Genomic DNA, 25,832 nt, shown 5'->3' on the forward strand with positions numbered 1-25,832 from the left:
AATTGGATCAGGGAGCCGTTCTATTGTCTCTCCAGGCAATGGTCTCTTACTGTGCAAATTTTTCCAGCCACGGCTGATCTCTTTCAACAATTCATCTCTTCAGTCCGGCAACTGTTTAAAATTAATGTTGCATATGACAATTAATATGCCTCATTTTTGGCAGGCGGGGTCTTCATGCCACTTATCATCCCAAGCCTGGATATTGTCCAGGTCTTTCCTGCTGAGCCATATTCTCGGGCCTCTTTGCATTAAGCAGCAAGTGAAGCCATGTTAAATCAACAATTTCATTTTCCAGTGAACTGCAAACTCAAGACAAACCCTGCTGTTTAATTTGGAAGAGACCATGCATGTGAAAAAATTGCAAGCCAGAAGCAAAGGCTGCAGACATTTTGCTGTGGGAAAGCATCCAAACCTTTAATCAATGCTAGTGCATCATTTTCAAGTGAACGATGAATCATCTGGTTTCATGATCAATCAATATGATAACAGAACTGACACAAGCCAAGATGAACAAACTTTAAATGCAAACTAAAACAGGCAGTTGAAAGCAGAAGATGAAATAACAAAAATGATTTTTTTTGTGTTAAAAGATTGAGAATTTTGCCAACATTACATAAAGAGCATAAGAAACAGAAGTAGTAGCAGCCCTGTGAGCCTGCTCCCCCATTCAATATAATCATGGCTCATCTTCTACTTCAGCTCCACCTTTCCAAACTTTACAAGCCAGCCAGGATCATTTTAATAAAGTGAACTGTGAGGATAGTGACAGACTTCAAGAGGACATAACAGGCTGGTGGAATGAGCAGACCCATAGCAGATGAAATTTAATGCAGAAGAGTGGGAAGTGCCAAAGTTTGAAAAGGAGCTGCAGGAACAGGGAGACCTGGCGGTACAAGCACAAATCATTGAAGGTAGCAGGGCATATGGAGGCAGCGAGTACAAGAGCAAGGACGTTATGATGCACCCTTTCTAAAACAATGGTTCAGCCTCAGCTGAAATATTGTGTTAAATTCTGGGCACCGGACTTTAGGAAGGATGTAACGATATTGGAGAGGGTGCAGAAGTGATTTACAAGAATAGTTCTAGGGTGAGGGACTTCAGTTATGTGGATAGATTGGAGAAGCTGAGGTTGTCCTTAGAGAAAAGGTTGAGATGAAATTGAATAGAGGTGTTCAAAATCATGAGGTGTCTAGACAGGGCAGAGAGAAAGAAACTCCTCCCATTAGCAGAAGGGTCTAGAACCAGAGGACACCAATTTAAGGTGACTGGCAAAAGAACCAAAAGCAACATATACAGCGAGTGGCTGAGAGGCAGATTCAACTGTGGCTTTCAAAAGGGAGTTGGATAAGCACTGGAAGGGAAAAATGTGGCAGGGCTATGGGGTAAGGGCAGGGTAGTGGGACTGGCTAAATTGCTCTTGCAAAGAGCCGGTATGAGCTCGACAGACTGAATAGCCTCCTTCTGTACTGTAACCATTCGTGCGCTGACAATCGAATGATTTGTCGTCAACAGGAGATAAAAGGACCAGATAGAGGGGCTGAATGGCCTTCTCTTCTTATGCTAACAGGCTCAAGGGGCTGAATGGCCTACTCCTGTTCCTATGTGGCATTAAACTCAAAAGGGATGGTCTCCTAATAGTTTCCTGACTTATTTTCACACTGGCTTAATTTTTAATGTGGAAATTGACCAACTCAGGAAGAATATTTGAACATGTGTTATAATAAAAGCAACAATGGCAAAAAACAGAGTTCCAGATACAAAAATACTGTCTTTAAAAACAAGATTAACATCTGTTTAACAAAAATAAAATTATTCATTTACACACCAGCACAATTTGAAACTAATGTTGAAATACAATATTCAAGCGTATTAACTTATAAACATTGACTACAGTAGTACTATCTCAGTATTGTGCAATTTTGTTTATAATCACAGGTAATCAGTTTTGATCCAACAATTTCCATGACCTACAGTGAAGTTTCTTAAGTTTAATTATGGAAAACAATTTTTTAAATTAAAATAAATACGTCAAATGTTGAGCATCCAACCACCAAAATAATCTCCATAGGATTTGATGGAGGAAGTTACTCATCTTAATGTTGGTTCAGCATTAAATTCTGTTATGGTGCCGTCTCCAAACATAATTGCATAGGACGTTTTGAGAAACTGTACGTAATTCTGGATGCTCTGATTCTGATTCTCAGATTGCTCAAGACTGAGCTTCAACTCCTGTAGATGTGTTTTATGACTCATCTCAGCCTGAAAAAGTAAAATTAATTCTGTGAGCTACAACGTAATAGCTTCATTAAAATTACCAAGTTGAGTGGCTTAATACAACTTTCTGTACTTTCCTCCAGTTCAAGAGTTAGTATTTCATCATTTCTGCTAATAGAAAAATAGAACCTTACAACAAAGAAGGCCATTCAGCCCATCGTGCCCATGTCAACTCTTTGAAATAGCTGACCAGTTTGGTCCCGCACCCCAAATTTTTCACCATAACTCTGCAATATAGTCCTCTTCAAGTACATGCCCAATTATCTTTTGAAAGTTACTATGGAATCTTTCACAGTGTATTCCAGATCTTAACACAACTGTGTGAAGAAATTTCTCCACATCTCCCCTCGTTATTTTGCAATTGTTTTAAGTCCTTCGATATTTATTTCACCTGAACTGGACTGCTTTTTCTTAGTATGGCGCTGTCTAATTTGATTCTTTTCTGTTCAGTTTGCATTCCTTTTCTCTCTAACCATGTTGCCTTATTTAACCTATATTCATCCCAAGCTCAATTCTACAAATGTCACAGAAATCTTTCACTTAGGCCTATTGCAATGTAGAATTTGAAGGCAGTAAATCACACAAAATTGGGAAACATTTGTTATATTTTGTTGGTAGAAAAATGTAAATATAAATGCAGTGAAGATTGATTCAATGGTTGCAAAACGATCAGGAACTCACTGGCAGCCATTCTGAATTTCACTTTTTCACATCTTTGGAAAAGAAATAAAGAATATAATAGAAAATGTGGTAACAATTCAGAGTACAGCAAAAAAAAAATGCAATCAGAAAATAATTATGCAAGTAACTTAAAGGGAATCTAAACAATCTTCTCAAACCAGCTTGTACAATTCTGTAAAAGGTTAATCCAGATGCAATATTTGTTCAGTATCTGATCTATATTCGCACCACAACCCTAGAACAAACCCTGTAACTGCCATCATCCAGCTTCTTTTTCCTGTAAATAATAAATGTAACAGCAAAACTTGAGCAGGCTTTTCAATGTGTGACTGACCCTGGCATTACACTATGTTTTCACTTGTTCAACTGTGGGTGTCACTGAATTTAATAGAGTTTGTCTACCCTTGCAAAACTAGAGAGATTAGTGCATAGGTGCTTGGGAACCATATGGTGCATTTATCTGAAAGGAAATTTGGAAATGAAATGCAGCTGAAATGAAGTACACAACAATCTAACTTTGCCTCAGTGGTGGGGAAGATCAGTGTTCAACATAGGTACCATTTGGGCACTGAAGGGATACCTACCCAGTAATAGAATCCTGTTGTAATATAAGGAGGTAGAAAAATTCACACAATCCCAATCCCTTTGAGATTTATTTCCCCTGGAGGCACAGACTCCTCCCTTTCCATGTCCTATTAGAGGACCCCTCTAATTAGAGGTAACTAACTTGTGCTCTGACATCACTGCTTCAGTCTCTGCCAAGAAGAGATGCATCAAGCCAGTGTCCTCATACTCAGAGCAAGTCTTAGATTCCAGTGAAACTATGTGGATGAGCTGGGGTTGCACTAAATTATCAAGGATGGAACTATGAAAATAATGCATTTTTACTTCCTTACAAGTCCTCTCTGGGTACTGAAACTATTAGAAGTGCAAACCAGTTCGTCAAAATTTGGAACCATGACCCAACGTTTTCAACTCTCCAGCCTCTATTCACGTGAGGGAGCGGTCAGCAATTGCTGATGGTGAATAGAATGAGACTCAACCAACATGGATTAGAGGCATCGATGACTCTGTTCCTCTTCACCATGTACACCAGTTGTCAAGATCCAAGTCTCATGTGGTATATACAGCGACATATAAACTGGCTGACCAAAGCACAACTGCTGCATTGTCTGGTATCTCGAGTCACCATGGATTGTTGCTGACTGTTCCCTCCCACACTCAATTCATATAGCACTAAGAACATTGAGCTGATGTTTTGTGTTCCATTTTAGGGTGAAGGGATTTGCACAATTAATTTCACCTGGTGTCACAATGGGAAAAGCCTTAGGACCCTAAGGAAGAGGATTCTGTGACTCTATAGGATGCAGAATCCTTTGGAGCTTCCTAGTATTCATGAAGAAATAATTAGTTGCAGAAAGAAGAGGAAAACCCATGGTTGGACTGTTTGGTGACGTGCTGCTTTTCACAAGTCTCCACCGTCCACCATTCTCAGCGTGAATCTCTCTAGAGGAGTTTCTCCATTTTACCATAACCTTTAATGGTGAACTAATGGATAAAACGGATTTCTTGAGCTTTGGGAGCCAAAACACGGGTGATGCCATATTGCAAAAAGGTTGCTCAGGTGGGATTTATAATTGAATCCTAGATTAAGAGGTGATTTTTTAAATTTTTGGGGAATGGCTGAATGCCTTTACTTTCTCTTCAGTTCCATCATCAATTTAGCAAAGTAAAACTGTTTATAAACTTCTGTCACAGCGGGATGGCTACCAGTTAGGGCTCTCTAATAGGAACAGAAGAGGAAGTATCTGTAGTCTCTGGCAAAAAATTCTCAAAGACACTGGCATTTTTCAGATTCTTCTACTGGGTTATACCCTTTTACCTGTGGAATGCAAAGCCTCAAGAATAAAGAAACAACATGGGCCGAATTTTATCAGCGCGCCGCACATCGCAGCCTAGAATATAAGAGCAGGGAGGTTATGATGGTGCTGTATAAAAACGCTAGTTAGGCCACTGCTGGAGTACTGTACACAGTTCTGGTCACCGCACTATAGGAAGGATGTGATTACACTGGAGAGGGTACAGCGGAGATTCATCAAGATGTTGCCTGGGCTGGAGCATTTCAGTTATAAAGAAAGACTGGATAGGCTAGGGTTATTTTCTTTAGAGCAGAGAAGGTTGAGGGGGGACCTGATTGAGGTGTACAAAATTATGAGGGGCACTGATAGGATAGATAGGAAGAAACTTTTTCTCTTAGCAGAGGTGTCAATAACAAAGGGGCATAGATTTAAGGTAAGGGGCAGGAGGTTTAGAGGGGATTTAAGGAAAAGAATTTTCACCCAAAGGGTGGTTGGAATCTGGAACACACTGCCTGAAGGGGTGGTAGAGGAAGGAACCCTCACAACATTTAAGAAGTATTTAGATGAGCACTTGAAACATCATAGTATACAAGGGCACAGGCCAAGTGCTGGAAAATGGGATTAGAATAGATAGGTGCTCGATGGCCTGCACAGACACGGTGGGCCGAAGGGCCTGTTTCTGTTCTGTATAACTATGTCTAACTTGGCAGCATGCTCATGCGCATCGGCCGCCACAGAGGCCCCCCCTGATATTTTGCGCGGAGGCTCATTAACATAGTGGCAACGCGTGGCCCCCCCCCCCCAATAATGTGGGAGGGTGGCGTGTTGCAGTGATGGACGGCGACATAGCTGACATTCATGTGCTGGGTCCCTATTTAAAGGGCAGCCAGCACATCAGCAATGCCTGCAGCTGCACAAGATACAGAACCAAGCAGCAGCTCGACTGCAGAGATCGCTCCATTAGTTAAAAGACAACTTTACCTGGGGACAGCGGCGTGGCAGGGTGGCACCACGGTTCAGTGATGCCTCCCTGACCGCTCTCCTCCAGGCTGTGCAGCAAAACGGGAGGTCCTCTTCCCAGCGATGGCAGGAAGAGGCCTTCCCACCTGACCAAGACAGCCTGGCTGGAGGTGGCAAAGGAGGTCAGTAGCCGCGGGGCCATCCGCCATGACTGGCTGCAGTGCCATAAAAAGGATGAACAACCTGCTAAGAACCGCAAGAGTAAGTGCCAATTCATATCAGGACTCCACTCGAACTGGGTGTGCCAACAGAGTGGCACATGTGTGACACTGCCATGCCGAAGAAAGGGAGGTTGGGCAGGGAGTAAAGAAGTGACATGAATGGTACAATGTATGACAGAACTTACCCTTGTCTGGTGCTCAGAGAATGGCACCTACATGAGTAGTGAACACCAAGCACCTCCCACCTTTGTGGCCAGCACCCCTCTTTTGAAATGTGTTGTGTTGAAATGCCATTTTTTATATCTGCCTCCTTGCTCCTCCAGGCAAAGAGGGCCCACAATTCAAGGGAGGCTACCTGCACCAGTGGAGGCACACCAGACATACAAAGGCTCACAGATGCTGAGGAGGCAGCCCTGGAGTTAACAGCAAACCAACTGTCGTGTTCATTTGGTCAATTAGACATCGGTGACCATAAAACCATTGTTTATTGTTGTAAAAACAATGGTTCACCAATATCCTGTAGGGAAGGAAATCTGCTGTCTTTACCCGGTCTGGCCAACATGTGACTCCAGACCCACAGCAAGCCACTCAGTTCAAGGGCTATTAGGGATGGGCAATAAAATGCTGACCTAGCCAGCGATGCCCACCTGGCACAAAAATTAAAAAAAACTAGTCCACCCAAAGCTAAGTCAGATACACAATAAATGTGCATCTAAAAAGGTCACTATCCAGTCTGACACGTTCTGAGAACATTTTGAAAAAAAAACGTGCGACAATTAATGTCCTAAACGTTTAAAAATTGCATCACTACAAAAAGTGACTGAGCAAATGACGTACTCTCTGTAGTTCATATGTTAAGGAAAAAACTACAAATATGCATTAACTGCACAATAAAGTACATATATATGTTTTGAATTTTTTTTTTTGCAATGGAAGCAGTAGAGTGCATGCTTTGTGGCCGTGGGTCATTAATTCAATCTCTCATTCAGACATGTTGCCAGTTTTAGCAGTGCTGCTGTGGAGATGCATGAGAGAGGGGTCAGGCAGCTCCACCTAGTGGGAGAGAAAATAAAACAGTGGAAGAAAATTAGAGGGAGTGTCATTCTCACTCCAGTGGTGCAGTTCTGAGAAGATAGCTCAGAGTAGCTTTGGCAGAGGTTTATAAAACAGATTTATTCTCCTAAATTGATGCATGAAACTGGGAAGAAAGTAAAAGGGACACAGCCATTCCCCCAAAAGTTTAAAAATTCACCTCTCAGGAACTATATTTCTGATGCATTTCCAGGACTCAATTATTTTTTTTAAAAACCCACTATCTTTTGTCAAGGCTTTGCTCACAATACCTCACCTCACAAAGGCCACACAATAAAATCTGTGCATTTATATTGATGTCAAAACATTGCCAAGTGAAGCGACTGTGGTGTAGGAAAATGCAGTAGCTCGGTATTCTGCACCTGCCCCGACACACAAACAGCAATGGGATGAATGCAGAGTTTGGCTGTATTTTATTTTTAAACAGGCAGTGTTGAAGAAGAGAGAAATGTTGGCTGGACACTGCAAAAACTCAAGCTCTTTTTCTTTTCGTTCTTGGGATGTCAGTGTTGCTGACAAGGCCAACATCTATTGCCCATTTCAAATAGTTAAGCTGATGCATAGTGTGTATTCAGGAAGCTCGATAACAGTATCTTCAGTCTTAATTCTCAAATTGCTAAAAGGTGGTAAAGATGGTAGCTCTAATCTGGAGGCCAACCACCACATGGTAAGTTTGCGTTTTTTAAATTACATATTAGAGTGTGTTTTTTTAAAAAAAGGTGAACACTTGTGATGAATAATATTAAAATGTCTTTCCCCAGGGTATTTCTTTTTTTTTTTATTTGAAATTGGTATTTAAGTTTAAAAAAAAAGTTAATCTTTGCTTGTTTTGTCAGACCAAAAAATCAAGAGCCATTTGTCTCAAACCTAGGTATATAAAAACTGTTTATATGTTTCGATAAAATATCTGAATAAAAATCAGTGATTTTGTTTACAGCCAGCTGTTGGCAAGAGATGAAGTTGCATTGCATATCCTTTCAAAATCATGACGTAATGTGAAATTCAGCTCCAAAAGGCAGCTATTTGACCCATTGGGCCTGTACCAGTGCTAGCTCCAAATTGACACCATCAACTATCATCCCACTTCCCTGTTGTTGCTTCAAAATGTTTATCTGCTTGCCTCTTAAACATTACGATTGACTCCATGTGTTAATGCATTCTATATTTCAATAACCTTCAGGAGAACAAATTTCTTTTTTTGTGTTTCTACTACTTAAATTTAGGTCAGCCATGGCTCAGTGAAAACACTTGTGGGTCTGACGAGGAGGGTCATGGGTTCAAAGCCCATTCCAGATACTTGAGCACATAATCTAAGCCAATACTGCAGTGCTGGGGCCTCAGCATTTTACAATTTATATAAAATGACTTGGATGATGGGACTGAATTACATTTGTTAAATTTGATGACAAAGATAGGTAGGAAAGTAAGTTGTGAAGGAGACGTAAAAGGAGGCTACAAAGGGATATGGATAGGTTACGTGAGTGGGCAAAGGTCTGGCAAATGCAGTATAATGTGGGAAAGTGTGAAATTGTCCATTTTGGCAGGAAGAATAAAAAAGCATATTATCTAAATGGTGAGAGATTGCAGAGCTCTGAGATGCAGGGGGATCTGTCCTAGTGCATAAATCACAAAAAGGCCAATATGTAGGTGCAGCAAGTAATTAGGAAAGCTAATGGAATGTTATTGTTTATTGCGAGGTGAATTGAACACAAAAGTCAGGAGGTTATGCTTCAGCTATACAGGGCATTGGTGAGACCAATTTGGAGTGCTGTGTACAGTATTGGTTTCCTTATTTAAGGATGTAAATGTGTTGGAAGCAATTCAGAGAAGGTTCACTAGACTAATACCTGGAATGGGCAGGTTGTCGTGAGGAAAGGTTGGACAGGCTAGGCTTGTATCTGCTGGAATTTAGAAGAGTAAGAGGCGACTTGATTGAAACATAGAAGATCCTGAAGGGTCTTGACAGGGTGGATGTGGAAAGGATGTTTCCCCTTGTGGGAGAATCTAAAACAAGGGGTCACTGTTTAATAAGGGGTCGCCCATTTAAGACAGAGGTGGAGAAATTTTTTCTCTGTGGGTCGAGAGTCTTTGGAATTCTCTTCCTCAAAAGGCGGTGGAAGCAGAATCTTTGAATATTTTTAAGGCAGAGTTAGACAGATTCTTGATAAGCAAGGGGGTGGAAGGTTATCGGGAGAAGGCAGGAATGTGGAGTTGAGGTTACAATCAGATCAGCCACGATCTTATTGAATGGCGGAGCAGATTCGAGGGGCGGAGTGGCCTACTCCTGCTCCTAATTCGTAAGCACTGTAACAGGTGCTGACTTTCAGATGAGATGTTAAATCGAGGCAGCCTTCTGCCTCTTGCTTGGGTATAAAAGATCCCTATTCAAAGGGAAGCAAGGGAATTTTCCCAAGTCCTGGCCAAACTTCATCCCTGAACCAACACCATCAGAAAATTATCTATCCATTTACCTCATTGCTGTTTATGGAATCTTGCTGTGTGCAAATTTATAGAATAGTTATGACACAGAAGAAGGAGGCCATTCGACCCACTCTGCCCGTGCCAGATGGCAGACACGATGACTGCCACATTTCCTATATTACAACAGTGACTACAATTCAAGAGTGACATATTGGGCTGTGAAACACTTTGGAATATCCTACGGTTGTAAATGGCACTATATAAATGCAACTTACATAACATGTGGAGCATAAACCCCGGCTTAGGCCAGTTGAGTCAAATGGCCTGTTATTGTGATGTATTATTTTCCCTTATTATCAACTATTTAACCCTTCAAATTCAAGTAGTTTTGGTCCCTTCTACTGGATTCTTAACTTACTCTCCTCCTGTAATTACCATCGTAACTTTTCCAAGTCTCTCATGAGAACGATCATGTCAAACCAATTATTATCCAATATATTTTTGTATTATAATGAATTAAATTTAAATGTATAATTTATCATATATAGACTACATTTATAAATTTGAATATCGTCAAGACTACATTATATAGTGGACAAACTAGCCCAGTTTTGCCCACACCTGCAGCCTCAATATTTGTCCAATATGCTGATCCACTTGTCTCTGCATCAGTGCACATCTCACATGGTGTGGAACACTAGTGAAGGCTGTGGGTTCAAGTCCCACTCCAGGACTTGAGCAGAAAAATCAAGGCTGACACTCCAGTGTAGTATTTAGGGAGTGCCACACTGTCAGGCGCCTTTCGAATGAGCCATTAAACAGAGGCCCCATGTGCTCTCAGGTGGACATAAAAAAGGTCCCATGGCATTATAATCGAACAGCAGGAGAGTTATCCCCTGTGTCCTGGCCAATATTTATCCCTCAATCAAAATCACTATAAAACAGATTATCTGGTCATTATCGCATTGCTGTTCACAGGAACTATGTGCAAATCGGCTGCCATGTTTACTACGTTACAACAGTGACTATACTTCAGAAAGTGCCTAATTGGCTTTAAAACAAAAAGGCACTATATAAATGCAAGTCTTTTCTTTTTTATTTCCTTCTTTCACCTCGTGATGGAGAATGCTTTTATCACATAGGGCCAGGTTCCTATAATAGCTCAGCATGTTTAGACAGCGAAAAGTTGAATGAAGGAGAGAGAAAGTGGTGGGGGAAGAAGAGAGTTGGGTTTATCCTGGTTTTCAGATCACAGGCAGTAGGCCTTCAAAGTTTTAGTAGTACTGATGTTGGGATAGCCTTTTTTTCCCTTTTTGGTTTTGTACGACTTTATCTTCGGTCACTTTTTCTTTCAACTCATCTTTAATTTGTCTTGCAGGCAACTCATCAGAATAATCCAATACCCCCACCACCCCAAAGACAGACAAAAAACTTACGTTATTCTTGATTCGTTGAAGCTGTTTCAGTTCTTTTGTCTTTCTATTTAACTCGGATTCAAGATTATGTACTTTGCTCTGAAGTGCACGCTCTCTAGCTACAGCCTGATCCTTCACCTCATCAACCTGTAAATGAAATGGAAACAGGTCAAAAGAATGACAATATGCAATGGGAAAAGCACATGTATAAAAGTATACAGGTCTTTGGAATAATAGTCATGTGAATGGAGACGTGACGAGGGGTAGACTGGAATTGCTATTATCCAAACTTGAATTATTTGTCTTGCTATTTACCCAACAAATTTCTGCAGACACCATCTGTGAGATGTTGCCTCATTGTACAGCTCACAAATGTCACTCTCCACTTGCCTGCCACAATCCACCTCGCCGGAGGAAAATCAGGTGACATTTGTGTTACTTATGCTGTGCTGGTCTTCATCCCTATACTTATAGTACTTAATATATATGCAAAACCATGCCTCCCTGCATTATGGCAGATAATTGATGCTAGAGAAATTCCCAAGCCGGTTTGTGAAGACGACAGAGACTAGGATGCTTTGGTGGAAATTGTTTATTGCTTGCCACAGAGCTTACTTCTGCTCTCCAAACACTACCAGCCACTGCTGGCTGGCTCTTCTTTATATAAAGACACTTGAATACAATTAACTAATAACCTGCCTCTAGATGCAGAAATCAACAAGCGCGTGGGAAAGGCTTCCACTGCTATGTCCAGACTGGCCAAGAGAGTGTGGGAAAATGGCGCACTGACACGGAACACAAAAGTCCGAGTGTATCAAGCCTGTGTCCTCAGTACCTTGCTCTATGGCAGCGAGGCCTGGACAACGTATGTCAGCCAAGAGCGACGTCTCAATTCATTCCATCTTCGCTGCCTCCGGAGAATACTTGGCATCAGGTGGCAGGACCGTATCTCCAACACAGAAGTTCTCGAGGCGGCCAACATCCCCAGCTTATACACACTACTGAGTCAGCGGCGCTTGAGATGGCTTGGCCATGTGAGCTGCATGGAAGATGGCAGGATCCCCAAAGACACATTGTACAGCGAGCTCACCACTGGCATCAGACCCACCGGCTGTCCATGTCTCCGCTTTAAAGACGTCTGCAAACGCGACATGAAGTCCTGTGACATTAATCACAAGTCGTGGGAGTCAGTTGCCAGCGTTCGCCAGAGCTGGCGGGCAGCCATAAAGGCGGGGCTAAAGTGTGGCGAGTTGAAGAGACTTAGCAGTTGGCAGGAAAAAAGACAGAGGTGCAAGGAGAGAGCCAACTGTGTAACAGCCCCGACAAACAAATTTTTCTGCAGCACCTGTGGAAGAGCCTGTCACTCTAGAATTGGCCTTTATAGCCACTCCAGGCGTTGCTCCACACACCACTGACCACCTCCAGGCGCTTATCCATGGTCTATCGAGACAAGGAGGCCAAAGAATTAACACACAACACCTGTTCACCTGATTATCTTGAACAACCAGATATTTATCATCCATTAACAGAACTTCAGACCCTAACAATTGAGATTTCACAATAAGCATCTGATTGATGGGATTTTGGTTTAATAATTTACCCTTTTCTTATCAGAATGGTACAGGTGCTGAAGCAGTGCAAATGTTGCAGTTTGATTGTGTTATTTGCTTTGTTGTATTCTTTGTATCTTTGGTGAAATACTTATAACCTCATCTACAACTATAACCAGGTAAACTGGATAAATGAAAGATGTCCTTCATGCACCAGAGGTTTTCTTGTAAACTTAAGTCTACATGGACTTTAAGTATTTTCTTAAATAAATAGCAGATACAGCACAAAGGGCTGAATTTCGTGAGCCTGCCACCGACCTGCCCACGCAGGCCGCATGTCGCGAAGCATCCGCGATTCGAAACGCGACAGCTCATTTAAATAGCTGAGGTGGGCCCCCCACGCCCCGATGACATGGAGGGGAGTGGGCCGTCCATCCCCGGCAATGGCGTCAGTACCTGTGCACAGCCACTGATGCCATTTTTAAAAGGCTGTTAGCCCTTCTAGCCAATTTAAAGGTAAAGTGAATTAAAATAAATACATTTCTTTTGCCCCTCTCCCACTCCGCCAACGACAATTAAATTATTTGCCCTTCCTTCCCCAAAACACTTACCTTTAACATCTGACCCCCAAAACTGCACAAACTTTCAACTACAACCCTTCCCACCATTCCCTACACCCATGACATTAATTTGACCCCGTCCCCTCCACCTCCCACGCTGATAAATTTTACCTCCTCCCCCTCCCCACCAGTGTGGCATCTCGCTTCCCCAGATGGGGGTCCCAAGGCACAGAAGTGCCAGCACCGGACCGAAGATCACAGCGGGACATCAGCTTCATTAATTAATTCATTTTAATTTATATGAATATTCAAATTGGGGTCCTGTAGCCAAACAGCGGGGGCAGGGGAGGGGGGGCGGGCACTGCCACAAGACCTCGCCGCCACCAGTAATATCGGGCCAGGCCCTCCCGGCATCGGGGGTGTGTGACAGCCCTTTCCCAGAGGCATCTTCAGCCCCGCCCCCCCTCCCCCACCCCGCCCCCAAAAATCCAGAACCTACAGCAGGGGGGAGAACAAAATCCAGCCCACAAGGCTATTTGGCCCATCACCTTTGTGGCAGCTCTTTGTTAGAGCAATCGAAATCTAATCTCTGTTCTCAGCCCTGCATCTTTCTCCACTTCAAATATCTATCTAATTTCCACTTAAAAATGTAATGGTTTCTGCTTTAACCACTCCATATGGCAAGTCTTCTGTGCTCCAACAGCGCTTTATGTAAAAATTTTTTTTTTTTAAACCAGCATTCAATGTCTTGGTAATAACTTTCAATTGATGAACCCTCATCACACACCCCCTGGAGGAAACAGTTGTTTTTTGTTCAGTTTATCAAAACTCTCCACAATTCTATAATCCTCTAAGAAAATTCCCTCTTAGCTTTCAGTGGAAATAGTCCCAGTACCTCAAATATCTCCTCATAACTATTTTAAACAATCTACACTATATGCTCTCTCACTTCAATGTCCTTTCTACAATGGGGCGACCAAAGCTGTAAAACTACTCGAGCTGTGACTCCGTCCGTCCGTCCATCCATCCTTTATTTTTGTAATGCATGCTACTAATAAAACTCAATTTATTGGCTTTATCTACTAGCACATGCAATTTCAGGGAACTTTGAGGGACACCTAGGTCCTTCAGTTCATCCACACCTTTTCAGAGGACGGTGTTGTTTACAGTTGTAGGTTCAAGTCCCACTCCAGAGACCCCAGCACGAAATCCAGACCGACATTAAAGTGAAGTATCGACGAAGTGCTTCACTGTGAGGTTCGTCTTTCAGATGAGACAGGAACCGAGACATCGTCTGCCCTGTCAGGGCACCATCTCCAAGTAGAGCAGCAGAGTTTTCCCCATGTCCTGGCCAATATTCCCTTAAGGAATATGACTTAAAAAAACAGATTACCTCATCATTATCACATTGCTATTCGTAGGACCTTAATGTGCGCAAAATGGTTACAATTCAAAAGTACTTCACTGGCTGTAAAATGCTGTGCAAGTCCTGAGATTGTGAAGGGCGCTAAATAAATTTCTTCCTTGATCTACTAGTGAGAAGGCTGTGTGTTATAACTTACTTGTAATCTTCTTATATCCTTAAAGAATGACTCTACTTTGACTTAAAATCCCATTAGTCCCTTCTATGTACAGGAAAGCCACAGGAAGAGGTTGGCTCCATGTAACAAAGATGTACTGCATTCAGGGAATACTATTGCATTGAGAAGTTTTCCCCTTCTTCAATCTGAAGCCTTCTGCACATACTGATTCATCTCCTTTTTTATGATCTCAATGTTTAGTGAGGAAATACAAATGGAACGTACAATCAATGAAAAAACACTCTGGCAATAGTGGATGCAAAGCTCAATTTTTTTAAATTACTTTAAGAACAAAGAGCTCTGCAGATAGACATTTCTGGTTGGAGTGCACACTTGGATTGATAAGAACACTGATGGGATAAACGAATGATTAATCTGAAGGCATATTGAGAGGAAACCAAGGACTGGGATGCAATACCAGATAGCTTTGCTATCAGAGTACAATATTGTTCTGGACCACAACCTATAGTCAGCCATATGGAAATAACCTGCTAGAAATTTTGTTTCTGTTGGGATCTTTAGTTCACACAAAAACATGGCTTGCTTGACAAACTTGTGCAAAACCAGTCTGGAGATAACATTCAGGATATTAGGAGTGAATGTGCAGGCTCTAAATGAATCAACTGAGACACCTCCAAATGCATTGTGAAAATTCAGTATTTCACAAAGCCAAAGTAAGCTATAAATCTTATGAACTGGGTGAATTGCCTCACTGAAAACCCCAGCAGTAAAAATCTGATGTTTTAAGCAATTCTCATAGGCACGCAGCATAAGGCAATTCACCATCAATTAAACAGTGCACTAGACCATGCTGTTTCAGATGGATGTTGAACTGATCCAGGTGAAAGATCTTCCCCTAGGAGAAATTGGTAGATATAGCTAACATGGAGATATACTGCATCTTCATGCAAAGGCAAATGTCCAGTTTAATATGACAACCCTGTCATACTGAAGACATGAACAAACATTAGTGTACTTCTATATCAGGCCTTAAGGCGGCAAAGATTATACAGTGTCATTACACTCACAAATATGGATAGCGTTACTGTGATCAGCTTGAAGAAAGGCTTCTTTCTGTGCTATTTCTCACATTTACACCCACACGCTGACTAATACCTTCAATAGTAGGACAGTCATATTGCAGAGAGCTGGATCGGTCAACTTGCCATGGAACACAACACCACAAAATTTGACAGAGCCACAGAAGGAGATATTAGGACAGGTGACCAAAAGCTTGATTAAAAAAAGGTAGATTTTAAAGGTGCATCATGAAGGAGGAGCAAGGGGTAATGAGGTTTGGAGATTTAGGGAGGAAATTACAGAGCTTAGCACCGAGACACCTGAAGGCATGGTCACCAATGGTGGTGTAATAATAAATGGGGATGCGCAAGAGGCCAACATGGGTGGAAGACACAGATTCATAGGCAGAGTGGCTTCCAGTTCAACAAATTGAATCATAATGCCATTGCCTGAATCCAATAAAACAGCAGTAAAAACAACTGGATTTTTCCAATGAGGCTGGAGTGATCAAAAATCTGATTTTCTTGAAAATAGCCAATTTGGGTCATCAGGGAAAACATGAGGCAAAGTCTACTCAGTGTTACACTGTTCAAGTCATACATCTTATTGTTAACAAATGGAAATCTCCAGTTTATCCCACTGTTACGGTCAAGTGGACTACCTTATAGTGGTTTTGACACAAAAACTGGAAGCATGTTGAATACACTTCACTTCTTAGTTTCAAGGCCCTCACAGCTTCCCATGATCCCACAAAACATTGGGTTATGTGGAGCTAACAGTCCTCAAAACCGTCCCTCGTTAATAGCATGGTCCCCCAAGCAGTTCCTTCATATAGACATGGGTGGCACAGTAGCTAGCACCACAGCCTCACAGCTCCAGCGACCCGGGTTCAGTTCTGGGTACTGCCTGTGTGGAGTTTGTAAGTTCTCCCTGTGTCTGCGTGGGTTTCCGCCGGGTGCTCTGGTTTCCTCCCATAGCCAAAGACTTGCAGGTTGATGGGTAAATTGGCCATTGTAAATTGTCCCTAGTGTAGGTAGGTGGTAGGAAATGTGGGATTAATGTCGGATTAGTATAAATGGGTGGTTGTTGGTCGGCACAGACTTGGTCTTGGCCTGTTTCAGTGCTGTATCTCTAAATAAATAAAAAATAAAAATAAATAAAGCCTCAATCATACAAGTATCCTTGAAAAGGTTTGGTTTGCTCCATGCAGCAATAGGCCTGCCAATAGTAAATAACATTCTCTTACTATTTTCTCTGAGCAAGGAAAATTGCAGACCAATGGAAAAATAATTTTCCAGGACAGTAATGAGCTCATACCTTTACATTAACATCGTGTAATGCAGCTTCCAGCTGCCGAGTCAACGCTGCAGATTCCCTTGACCGGTCTTCTAGCTGACATTTGCTGAGCAAAAGAGCCTCTTCTTGTTGTGCCATTATCTCAGTTAGCTCTCGGTTTTGTAAATCAACTTCCTTTAGTTTCCTTAAATTAATCATAATTGAAATCCTTAAGTAGATTCAAGGAGGAAAAGCAGCGACTTCTCACAGAAAGGGATTCTACATGCAGTTAGAAAACATGCACATGCCTATCCAAGGAAAGCTCATTATATATTAATAATCCAATTGAAACAAAATTTATTTAAAAAGTCAGTTTTCTGTCCTGGGTTAGCAGAGTGCCCTTTTATCTCATATACAGGGTTTGAATCCAGCTTAGATTGATGGAATGAAAACCCTCCGCTGACAGTAAAGGACCCAATGCATGTAGTAGCTGAGTCACATAGATAAAAAGGTCCTGGGTTCAATAGCCATTCTGTTTGTGTTAGCTAATCTCGTCTAGGGAAATTGTAAAGATAATACATTTGGTCATATTGATCCAAATGTTAATCCAATTCTTAATAACCACTGGTGCATCAACAAAAATCGGCAACAATTCATCACAAGCCCTCACTCAGTTGGGGTTAATTTAGTAAAATGGATGATTGTTTTACTGAGGGCAAGGTGATGGCATATTATTGGAATTTTATTTATAAAAGACTTTTGTTGCCTAATGTCACTATGATAAGTTTTCAGTTACAGCAAGGATTAGACGTGGACTTTCCTCACAGCTCAGCAGGTTAAGGTGGTGAGAAGCTGAGCCAGTCAAGGTGGTTCTGGGGTTCAAATCTCAAGTCTGTATTGAGTTGGCTGATCTCACCCAGGGAAATTGTAAAGACATTACATTTGGTCAGTTTGGTCCTGGGTTAGGAAAGTAAAAATGAGCCATGGCTTCTCTTTTAATTGCCGTCAGTATTGGAGTGAATCGGTGGAAACAAACAAGGGGCTGAATTTTCCCAGCCTTGTGGTGGCGAGCTTGAGGCGGGGGTCTGGGTAAATTGGGGGGGGGGGGGGAAGGAGGAAGCCACGTCGGCATGGCTCCCCAATGCATTCCTGCTGTTGGGGAGCTTTCTCGGAGATTTGGCTGGGAAGCGGATCAACTGCCCGCTCCAAGGAGGCAGTCAGCAAATTTATGTTGGAGGCACCTAAAAGAGGCAACTTTGCAGCCTTGCTGCCTTTTTGACAATGCAGAGCAGCCCCCAGCCTCGCGAAGAGGCTGCCAGCACATGGAAACGGCCTCCCTGCAGCAGGTCAGGAGGCCACCGAAGCTGGAGGATTCATGCCTCAGAAAGGGGGCTGAATTAGTGAAAGGGGATAATCACCGGTCCAGCAGACGGGTTTTCCCTCCAGCCCAATTCACCCATCGGTCTCGATGCCGGTTATTTGATGATCAAGCGCAGACCAACAAAGGGATCTTCCATGTTGAGGTGCCCTCGGGATCCCAGACCTCCCTTAGCAACACCCACCTCTCCCTCTGATTGGACCAGCAGCATTGGGAGATACCTGCCGTCCTTAATAAGATGGTGAGCTCCGAGGCGACCAATTAGGAGGCAGCCTCTGGGAAGACTGCCCCTATGGTCTTGCTGCTGGCAAGGTGGGCTTGGGACCTCCCACCTGGTCCCAACACTAGGGCCACGAAGCAAAATCCAGCCCAAGGAGTCAATATCTTCAGGAGTTGAAAGCGGAGGGGGGGGGGAAAAAAAAAAAGGCTGAAAGCTCCTAGTGTGCTTTATTTAGCCATATCTTAAATCTAGATTCAGAAATACATTTGTAAATAAAATACACATTAATGCACATCAGAAAGAGGCAAGATAGTGAAATAAGACCATTTAAATTCAACCTAATAGCCCTTGGTGTGATTTGGCAATGTAATAATTAAGGCAATTGCTTTAGAGTTATGGGTCTGTATTTGCAGGCGAACACAATGCAAAATGAGGTCTCTAATTGATGGCACCTAATGGAGCGCCCAATATTTCTCTTCATCCACTTCCTCTCAGCTGATTTAGATAGACAACTATAGAGATGCTGGCGGCAGCTGTTTTGTCAAACCTCCAACAGAAGGTGAATTTGAGACGCGATGAACTAAAAAAAGGATTAAGAAATTCTGAAGATCCATTTACACGGCAGTCCGAAATTAATAGTTGCAGTTCAGGGTCCAGTCAGAATCATTTATACATCATCTAGTTCCTGCTTGTCTGGAACTGTAACAGTCATGCCCAAGAGAGAGCTGTGTGCATGCCTGGATATTGATATGAGAGCAGGCCTCTCCCAACAGTTAAAAATGTGCATGCTTAGATGGTGGGGAGAAGACAATTCCCACATTTAAAATGGCATTATATGGGCTTTATTCAGTGCTCAAGATCAAACAGTGTCCCTGAGCACTTTGTAAACCAGATTTCATAGCGTACTGGATTTACACTGCATGCGGTGTTAAACCAAATAGTCAGATTATCCTTTCCAGGAGAGTACATTGAATTATACAATCTTACAGCACAGAAGGAGGCCATTTGGCCAGTCAGGTCAGTGCTGGCTCTCTGAAAGATTAGTTGCGCTAAGTCCCACATCCCCATTTTTTGTCCATAGGTTTCTCATCCATAATTACCTGCACAACTCCCTTTTAAAATGGTTTATGGAATCAGCTTTCTTCATCTTTTCAGATAGAGAGTGTTCTCGATCCTGATAACTAAGTGAAAACATTTCTCCTCATCTGTCTTCTGGATCTTTTGTATGCATGACCTTTAGTTATTGACCCCCTCACTGGAGGGAATATTTTTCTCTATTTACTCTAGCAAAACCCCTCATCCTCTTGAAAACCTCTATTATGTCAACCTTTAACCTTCTCTGTTCCAAAGAGAACAGTCCAATCTCTCCTCATATCTAAAGTCCCCTATCCTTGGTAACTTCCTGGTAAACCTCTGTACTCTATCTAAAGTCTTTCCTGAAGTGTGGTGCCCAGAATTGTCCAAAATATTCCAGCTGAGGCCTAACCAGTGATTTATTAATTTCTAGCATGATCTCTTTGGTTTGATATGCCATTCCGCTGTTTATAAACCCAAGTAACTCATGTATTTTTTAAAAAACCATCTTACCAACTTGCCCTGCCATCTTTCACGATTTGTGTACATGGACAAAGACTCTCTGCTCAACTATACTCGACAAAATTGTGCCTGTTATAGTCTTTCCACATTAGCCCTTCCAAACTGCATCACTTCATACTACTCCGCATTGAGCTCCATGCGCCACGCTTTTCCCTATTTCACCAACCTGAAGCTAAAAACTATCCTCAACATGATCTACTGCTTTGCCAAATTTTATATCATCTGCAAACTCTATGGCCAGAATTCTACATTCAGACAGTGGTTCCGTCCACTGGCTCTAAACATTGTGGGAGAGCCCGCCTCTGTCGGGCCTGGAAGCCACAAAGCTATTTGCGTGGTCCAGGCCCTTAATTGGCTTCGATCGGGAAGCTGACCACCCACCCCCCCCGCACCCCCGAGGCGGGAAGTCCCATTTCCAAGAGCTGCCGGCCAATCAGAGGGCCAGTAGCTCTTCAGTCTCAGAAGCGGTGGCCACTGCTGGGACTGCAGCCAGCAACAGGAGGCACGATGGACGCCGGCCTCAGAACAGTTAAATGGGAATCAGTTAGCTGGGCCCTGGCGAGGAGGGTGGATGTTAGACTGTGGTGGGGTTGAGGGCAGTTTTATCAGGGGCGTCCCGTGCTGCTCAGGGGGGCCTCCGCGGGGCACAGACTTCCCGTTCAGGAGGGCCTCCCTCCAGCCCGCAAGGAGGCCGCCAGATATTACCGAAGTAATGCACCAGCGGCAGTGGGAGGAAGCCCTTAAGTAGCAATTATTTGGTCACTCAAGGGTCTTAATTGGCCTGGGGCCAGTGGGCAATTTGCCACTTCCCCCGCTGCTGGCAAAATAGCAGTGGAGCGGGTTGGCGACGGGATCGGTGCCCCCACCGCCCACTCGATATTATGCCGAACCCCCCCCCCCTCCGCCGCCTCCCAGATTGAACTTTCAATCTGCTTCACTCCAGAGTTACATGAAGGTACTTACACTGCCAGAGTACTGTTGCTATAAAGCTAGAATTTATTTCCACCAACACCAAGCTGGTACTGTAAAAAACAACTGGTAGGTGACGAGCTAACACAGCAAACAAAATTAAATGAAATGGGATTAAAAATTATTACCGAGAAAGAACTTCTAACATCATCTGTAATTTGTGTTTCTCTTCACTCAAAGCCTCCACCTTTTCCCAACAGGATTTCAGTTGAAAGTTCTGGTCATTAGTCTGGAATATTAATAGAATTATAGCATTTCTTCAAGACAATTCATTTTGTTGAAAGGCACAAACTATTGCCAACACTTAACAAACAGAGAGGGTCTACAGGAAAGTAGATAACATTCATAAGCAAAGCCCGAGGACATATACAGCAAAAATGATTATAACTAGAAAGCTGTGCATTATACCCATCACACAAGGGAAACAGCAGTACAATGTGAAAGGAGTTAAAAGAGTCTGTGCACTTTGAAAATCTGAGGACTATGAGAAATCCATACACAATGATTACAATACAGAGCGATATGGAAAAGTGCCATGTCCATACTCCCATATACAAGTCTGGGCACGGGAAACATCGGGGTGCACACAACGGATTACAACGTGCTAATACCCATCTCCTTAATACTTCATCTCCAGTTCAATCAGTGTTTTTGACAGATCAAAGAATCTTCTCTTGCAACACAGGAGTTTTTCCTCATATTTCTGCAGCCTCTGTTTAGCCACTTTCAGTGGATCAGCAAAGGCTCCCAATTCCTTTAAGCACAGTTCCACATGATCTTTCATCTGCACAGTGATAGTAACAGTGGTGGTGGTGGTTGGGGGGGGGGGGGGGAAATTGAGGGAGTGAGTAGCTGGCAAAAGGTAGAAGGTAGATGAAAAATAACTAATTAAACTAGTGAAGCTCTGTTGGTGACTCTAATTGGATCACCGATATGCAATATTTCATATGGATACTGCTACAATATTAGTCCCCACTGGAGAAGACATTAGTAAATGCCAATGGCAGATCTTAAGAAAAAAAGTAATTTCCTGTTGCTTTCTGCTGATCTTGATTAGGTGGCTCCCAAGGGGAGGAGTCAAGATTCACGAGGCGCTTCCAGTCTACAGCATACGAACATATGAATTAGGAGGAGTAGGCTACTCGGGCCCTCGAACCTGCTCCGCCATTCAATAAGATTATGGCTGATCGGATTGTAACCTCACGTCCCCATTCCCACCTACTCCCGATAACATTTTACCCCCTTGCTTATCAAGAATCTATCTACCTCTGCCGTAACAATATTCAAAGTCTCTGCTTCCATCGCCTTTTGAGGAAGAGTTCCAAAGACTCATGGCCCTCAGAAAAAAACATTTCTCCTCATCCCTGTCCTAAATGGGCGACACCTTATTTTTAAAACAGTGACTCCCTCGTTCTGGATTCTCCCACAAGGGGAAACGTCCTTTCTGCATTCACCCTGTCAAGACCCCTCAGGATCTTGTGTTTTAATCAAGTCACCGCTTACTCTTCTGAACTCCAGCGGATACAAGCCTAGCCTGTCCAACCTTTCCTCATAAGACAACCTGCCCGTTCCAGTTATTAGTCGAGTAAACTTTCTCTGAACTGCTTTCAATGCTTTAGAAGACCAATAAATCATTCCCTCATGCAGAATTCTGAATCTTGGAATTCCCTAGCCCAGAGAGCTGTGGATGCTCTGCCAGTATAATCAAGATGGAAATGATACATTTTTTGGGACTAAGGGAATCAAAGGGCATGGGGTTAGGGCGGGAAAATGCAGTTGGCATAGATGTTCAGCCATGACGTTACTGAATGGCAGAGCAGCCTCGTTGGGCAGTATTGTCTACACCTTCTCCTATTTCTTATATTATGTCTCTAGTAGAGGGACAGTAATTTTGTTTAAAAATAACTATTAAACAACCTTACAACAAAATTGATAACTAGCCTTTAATTGATGCCAGGATGTGCCTAATCTGAGCACCTCCCCATAGAGAGTAGTTAAAGATCAGATGTATCTCAGAATATCACATTAAAAAGGGAAAGGCTAGCTTTTACACATAGATTAGATACTTGCCTCAAGGCAATCCCTTTAGTAAAGGGTTATCAAGACAAAGAACTTGCTCTTTATTCAATGCAACACACATTAAATAACACCACTGTTGTTATAAAACAGTGAATCCTTTGCATTATTGTGAGCAATAACTAATTGAATCAAAGAATCATTGTTAACATTTTTGAAAATCAAAAACATGAAATGTTCAAATATAAATTTGTTTTTAAAACTTGGTGTACAGGAACCCAACACCATTACTTTACTGACATTGCAACACTTAAGTTCAAAGAAAATAAAATACGGGTTTCTGCACAAATCAACAAAGAGCTATCAATTAGCCACACTCTCCTGCTCTTTCCCCATAGCCATGCAAATTTTTTTTTTTTTTTTTTTAAAAAGGAGAGATCTAATTCCATTTTAAAAGTAGCTATTGGATCTGCTTCCCTTTCAGGGAAAATTTATACAAGTTTTTTTTGGTCATTTACTGATCCACTATACTGCTTTTGGTCTCCTTACCTGAGGATATTCTTGCCATGGAGGGAGCGCAAAGATGATTTACTAGGCTGATTCCCAGGATGGCAGGATTGACATATGAGAAGAGATTAGGTCAACTAGGCCTATATTCACTAGAATTTAGAAGAATGAGAGGGGATCTCATAGAAACCTATAAAATTCTAACAGGACTAGACAGGCTAGATGCAGGGAGGATGTTCCTGATGGCTGGGGAGACCAGAATCAGGGGTCAGTCTCAGGATATGGGGTATGCCATTTAGGACAGAGATGAGGAGAAATTTCTTCACTCAGAGGGTGGAGAACCTGTGGAATTCTCTACTGCAGAAGGCAGTGGAGGCAAAGTCATTAAATATATTCAAGAAGGAGATAGATATTAATGCCAAAGGGATTAAGGGATATGGGGAGAAAGCGGGAACAGGGTACTGAATTAGATGATCAGCCAGGATCTTGTCTGAATGGCAGAGCAGACCCGAAGAGCCGAATGGCCTACTCCTGCTCCTATTTTCTATGCCTAGTGAAGTGTTACATTAAATCACTTCAAGGAACATTCTTGAGAAGGCTCTTGCCTGACTATTATAGTCCACCAGATTATAAGGGAAGGCTCATCAATACAAATGTCTTCCTTATTAAATTAAAAATCTCAGAAATTACAGTTGATGAATATACCTCCTCTGTTTCTGCATCTCTGAGATTTCTTATCTGGCTATTTTCTTCTGCAGTCTTTCCAAGATTAGCCTTCAGCTCATCAGCTGCTGTCTGTAATAACTGGACCTATTGTTAGGAGCAACAAATTTAATTGTAAAAGTATGTAAGCACTGAGTGACAAAGCAACTTCTAAACAATATACTTTTTATCTTCCTGCTCTTGGAGTAATAACTCTGCTTGTTTCAAACAAAAACAAGAAATGCCGGAAATACTCAGCAGGTACGGCAGCATCTGTGGAGAGAGAAGCAGAGTTAACATTTCAGGTCAGTGAGCCTGCATCAGACTCTTTCTGAAGAAGGGTCACTGACCTGAAATGTTAACTCTGCTTCTCTCTCCACTGATGCTGCCGTACCTGCTGAGTATTTCCAGCATTTCTTGTTTTTGTTTCAGATTTCCAGCATCTGCAGTATTTTGCTTTTATTTAACTGCTTGTTTACCAGAGTAAGAGCAATTTTGAGAAAATGAGGACACAATTTATATCCTGTCACATGCTGACCTAAGTAATCGTAAGTAACAAAATAGTATATTTCCCCCATTCCTAACATTAAACAGAAGCAGCATAAAGCAGGGTTTCCCATTTAAATGTACAAACACAAGTGCAAAGTGTTTCCCACTCAAATCTTTCTCCTCACTATAACTAGCTACAAACTACTTCATCGTGATACAAATGTAATGGCACCATTTAATCATTCTCGTCCATCATTTGACTTTTTTCTTTAACGGACTACAGCCAAACTTTAGCATAAAAGAAACCACTCCCATTTTTCTTGAAAAAAAGCGCACGTTTGCGGTCATACAGTGGCATCATATTTAACACATCCATTATCAAAGCCAATTGTCCTATGTAATATGAAGCTATCTCCACAAAGCCTCAAAAGACAGTTCTTTTGGAGAAGAATGAGATTTTCATTCTGGATCCTACCCAACATAATTATCTTTGAGTGCAACTGACCAATCAAAGCAATCCATTTGGATTTGATGCAATGCAATATAGACTCGCATCTACAATGAATATCAAAATTCATGTCTTTGGAAACCACTTCTTCCCTCCTCTTCTGAAGGTGGTGACTGATGCTGAGCCATTATTGTGACCTTAACATTGTTAATAGATCAAAAAGGTCACCCCTTATCCTAACAGGCAAGCAAGAAAAAGGTAACTTTCAATTCAATAAAATCAAAACACTGCAGATTCAGGAAACCTGAAATAAAAACAAAAAGTGCTGGAAATACTCAGCAGGTCAGGCAGCATCTGTGAAGAGAGAAGCATACTTTCAATTCAGTCGATTATGCCTGGATCCTAATCAAGTCCTAAAGTTGCACAACACATTGCTTTATAAAAGTGTTATCTGCTGAGGGTTCAGGAATTGTAAAATCAGTGCATAACTTCCAACTTAGATTATTAACTGTCTAACACAATACTATCAGCTTAGTAAATTTTCATTACCCGAGTTTCATATTGTGCAACAATTTCCTTCCGTTGTTTAACTTTGGCTT

At 42.1% G+C, this 25,832-nt stretch overlaps 1 protein-coding gene across 3 annotated transcripts in view; it reads right to left on the minus strand.

Annotated features, from left to right (window-relative positions):
- Positions 1–507: 507 nt before the first annotated feature.
- The window catches only part of LOC137372478 (outer dense fiber protein 2-like), a 62,272-nt gene continuing 36,947 nt past the window's right edge, over positions 508–25,832 (minus strand). For 2 of the 3 annotated variants that reach the window (XM_068036347.1, XM_068036346.1), the window contains 6 exons: positions 25,783–25,832; positions 24,300–24,404; positions 21,200–21,300; positions 16,951–17,113; positions 10,945–11,070; positions 508–2,259 (listed from right to left, as the gene is read on the minus strand). The exon at positions 25,783–25,832 is cut by the window's right edge and continues 61 nt beyond it. In XM_068036347.1, the coding sequence (XP_067892448.1) occupies positions 2,089–2,259; positions 10,945–11,070; positions 16,951–17,113; positions 21,200–21,300; positions 24,300–24,404; positions 25,783–25,832 (716 nt within the window). In that variant the 3' untranslated portion in view covers positions 508–2,088. Of the gene's footprint in view, positions 2,988–10,944; positions 11,071–16,950; positions 17,114–21,199; positions 21,301–24,299; positions 24,405–25,782 lie in introns of all 3 variants that reach the window. The other variant, XM_068036348.1, reaches the window with a different exon arrangement.

Source organism: Heterodontus francisci, chromosome 8 (genome assembly GCF_036365525.1).
Source record: "Heterodontus francisci isolate sHetFra1 chromosome 8, sHetFra1.hap1, whole genome shotgun sequence".
Lineage (NCBI taxonomy): Eukaryota > Metazoa > Chordata > Chondrichthyes > Heterodontiformes > Heterodontidae > Heterodontus > Heterodontus francisci.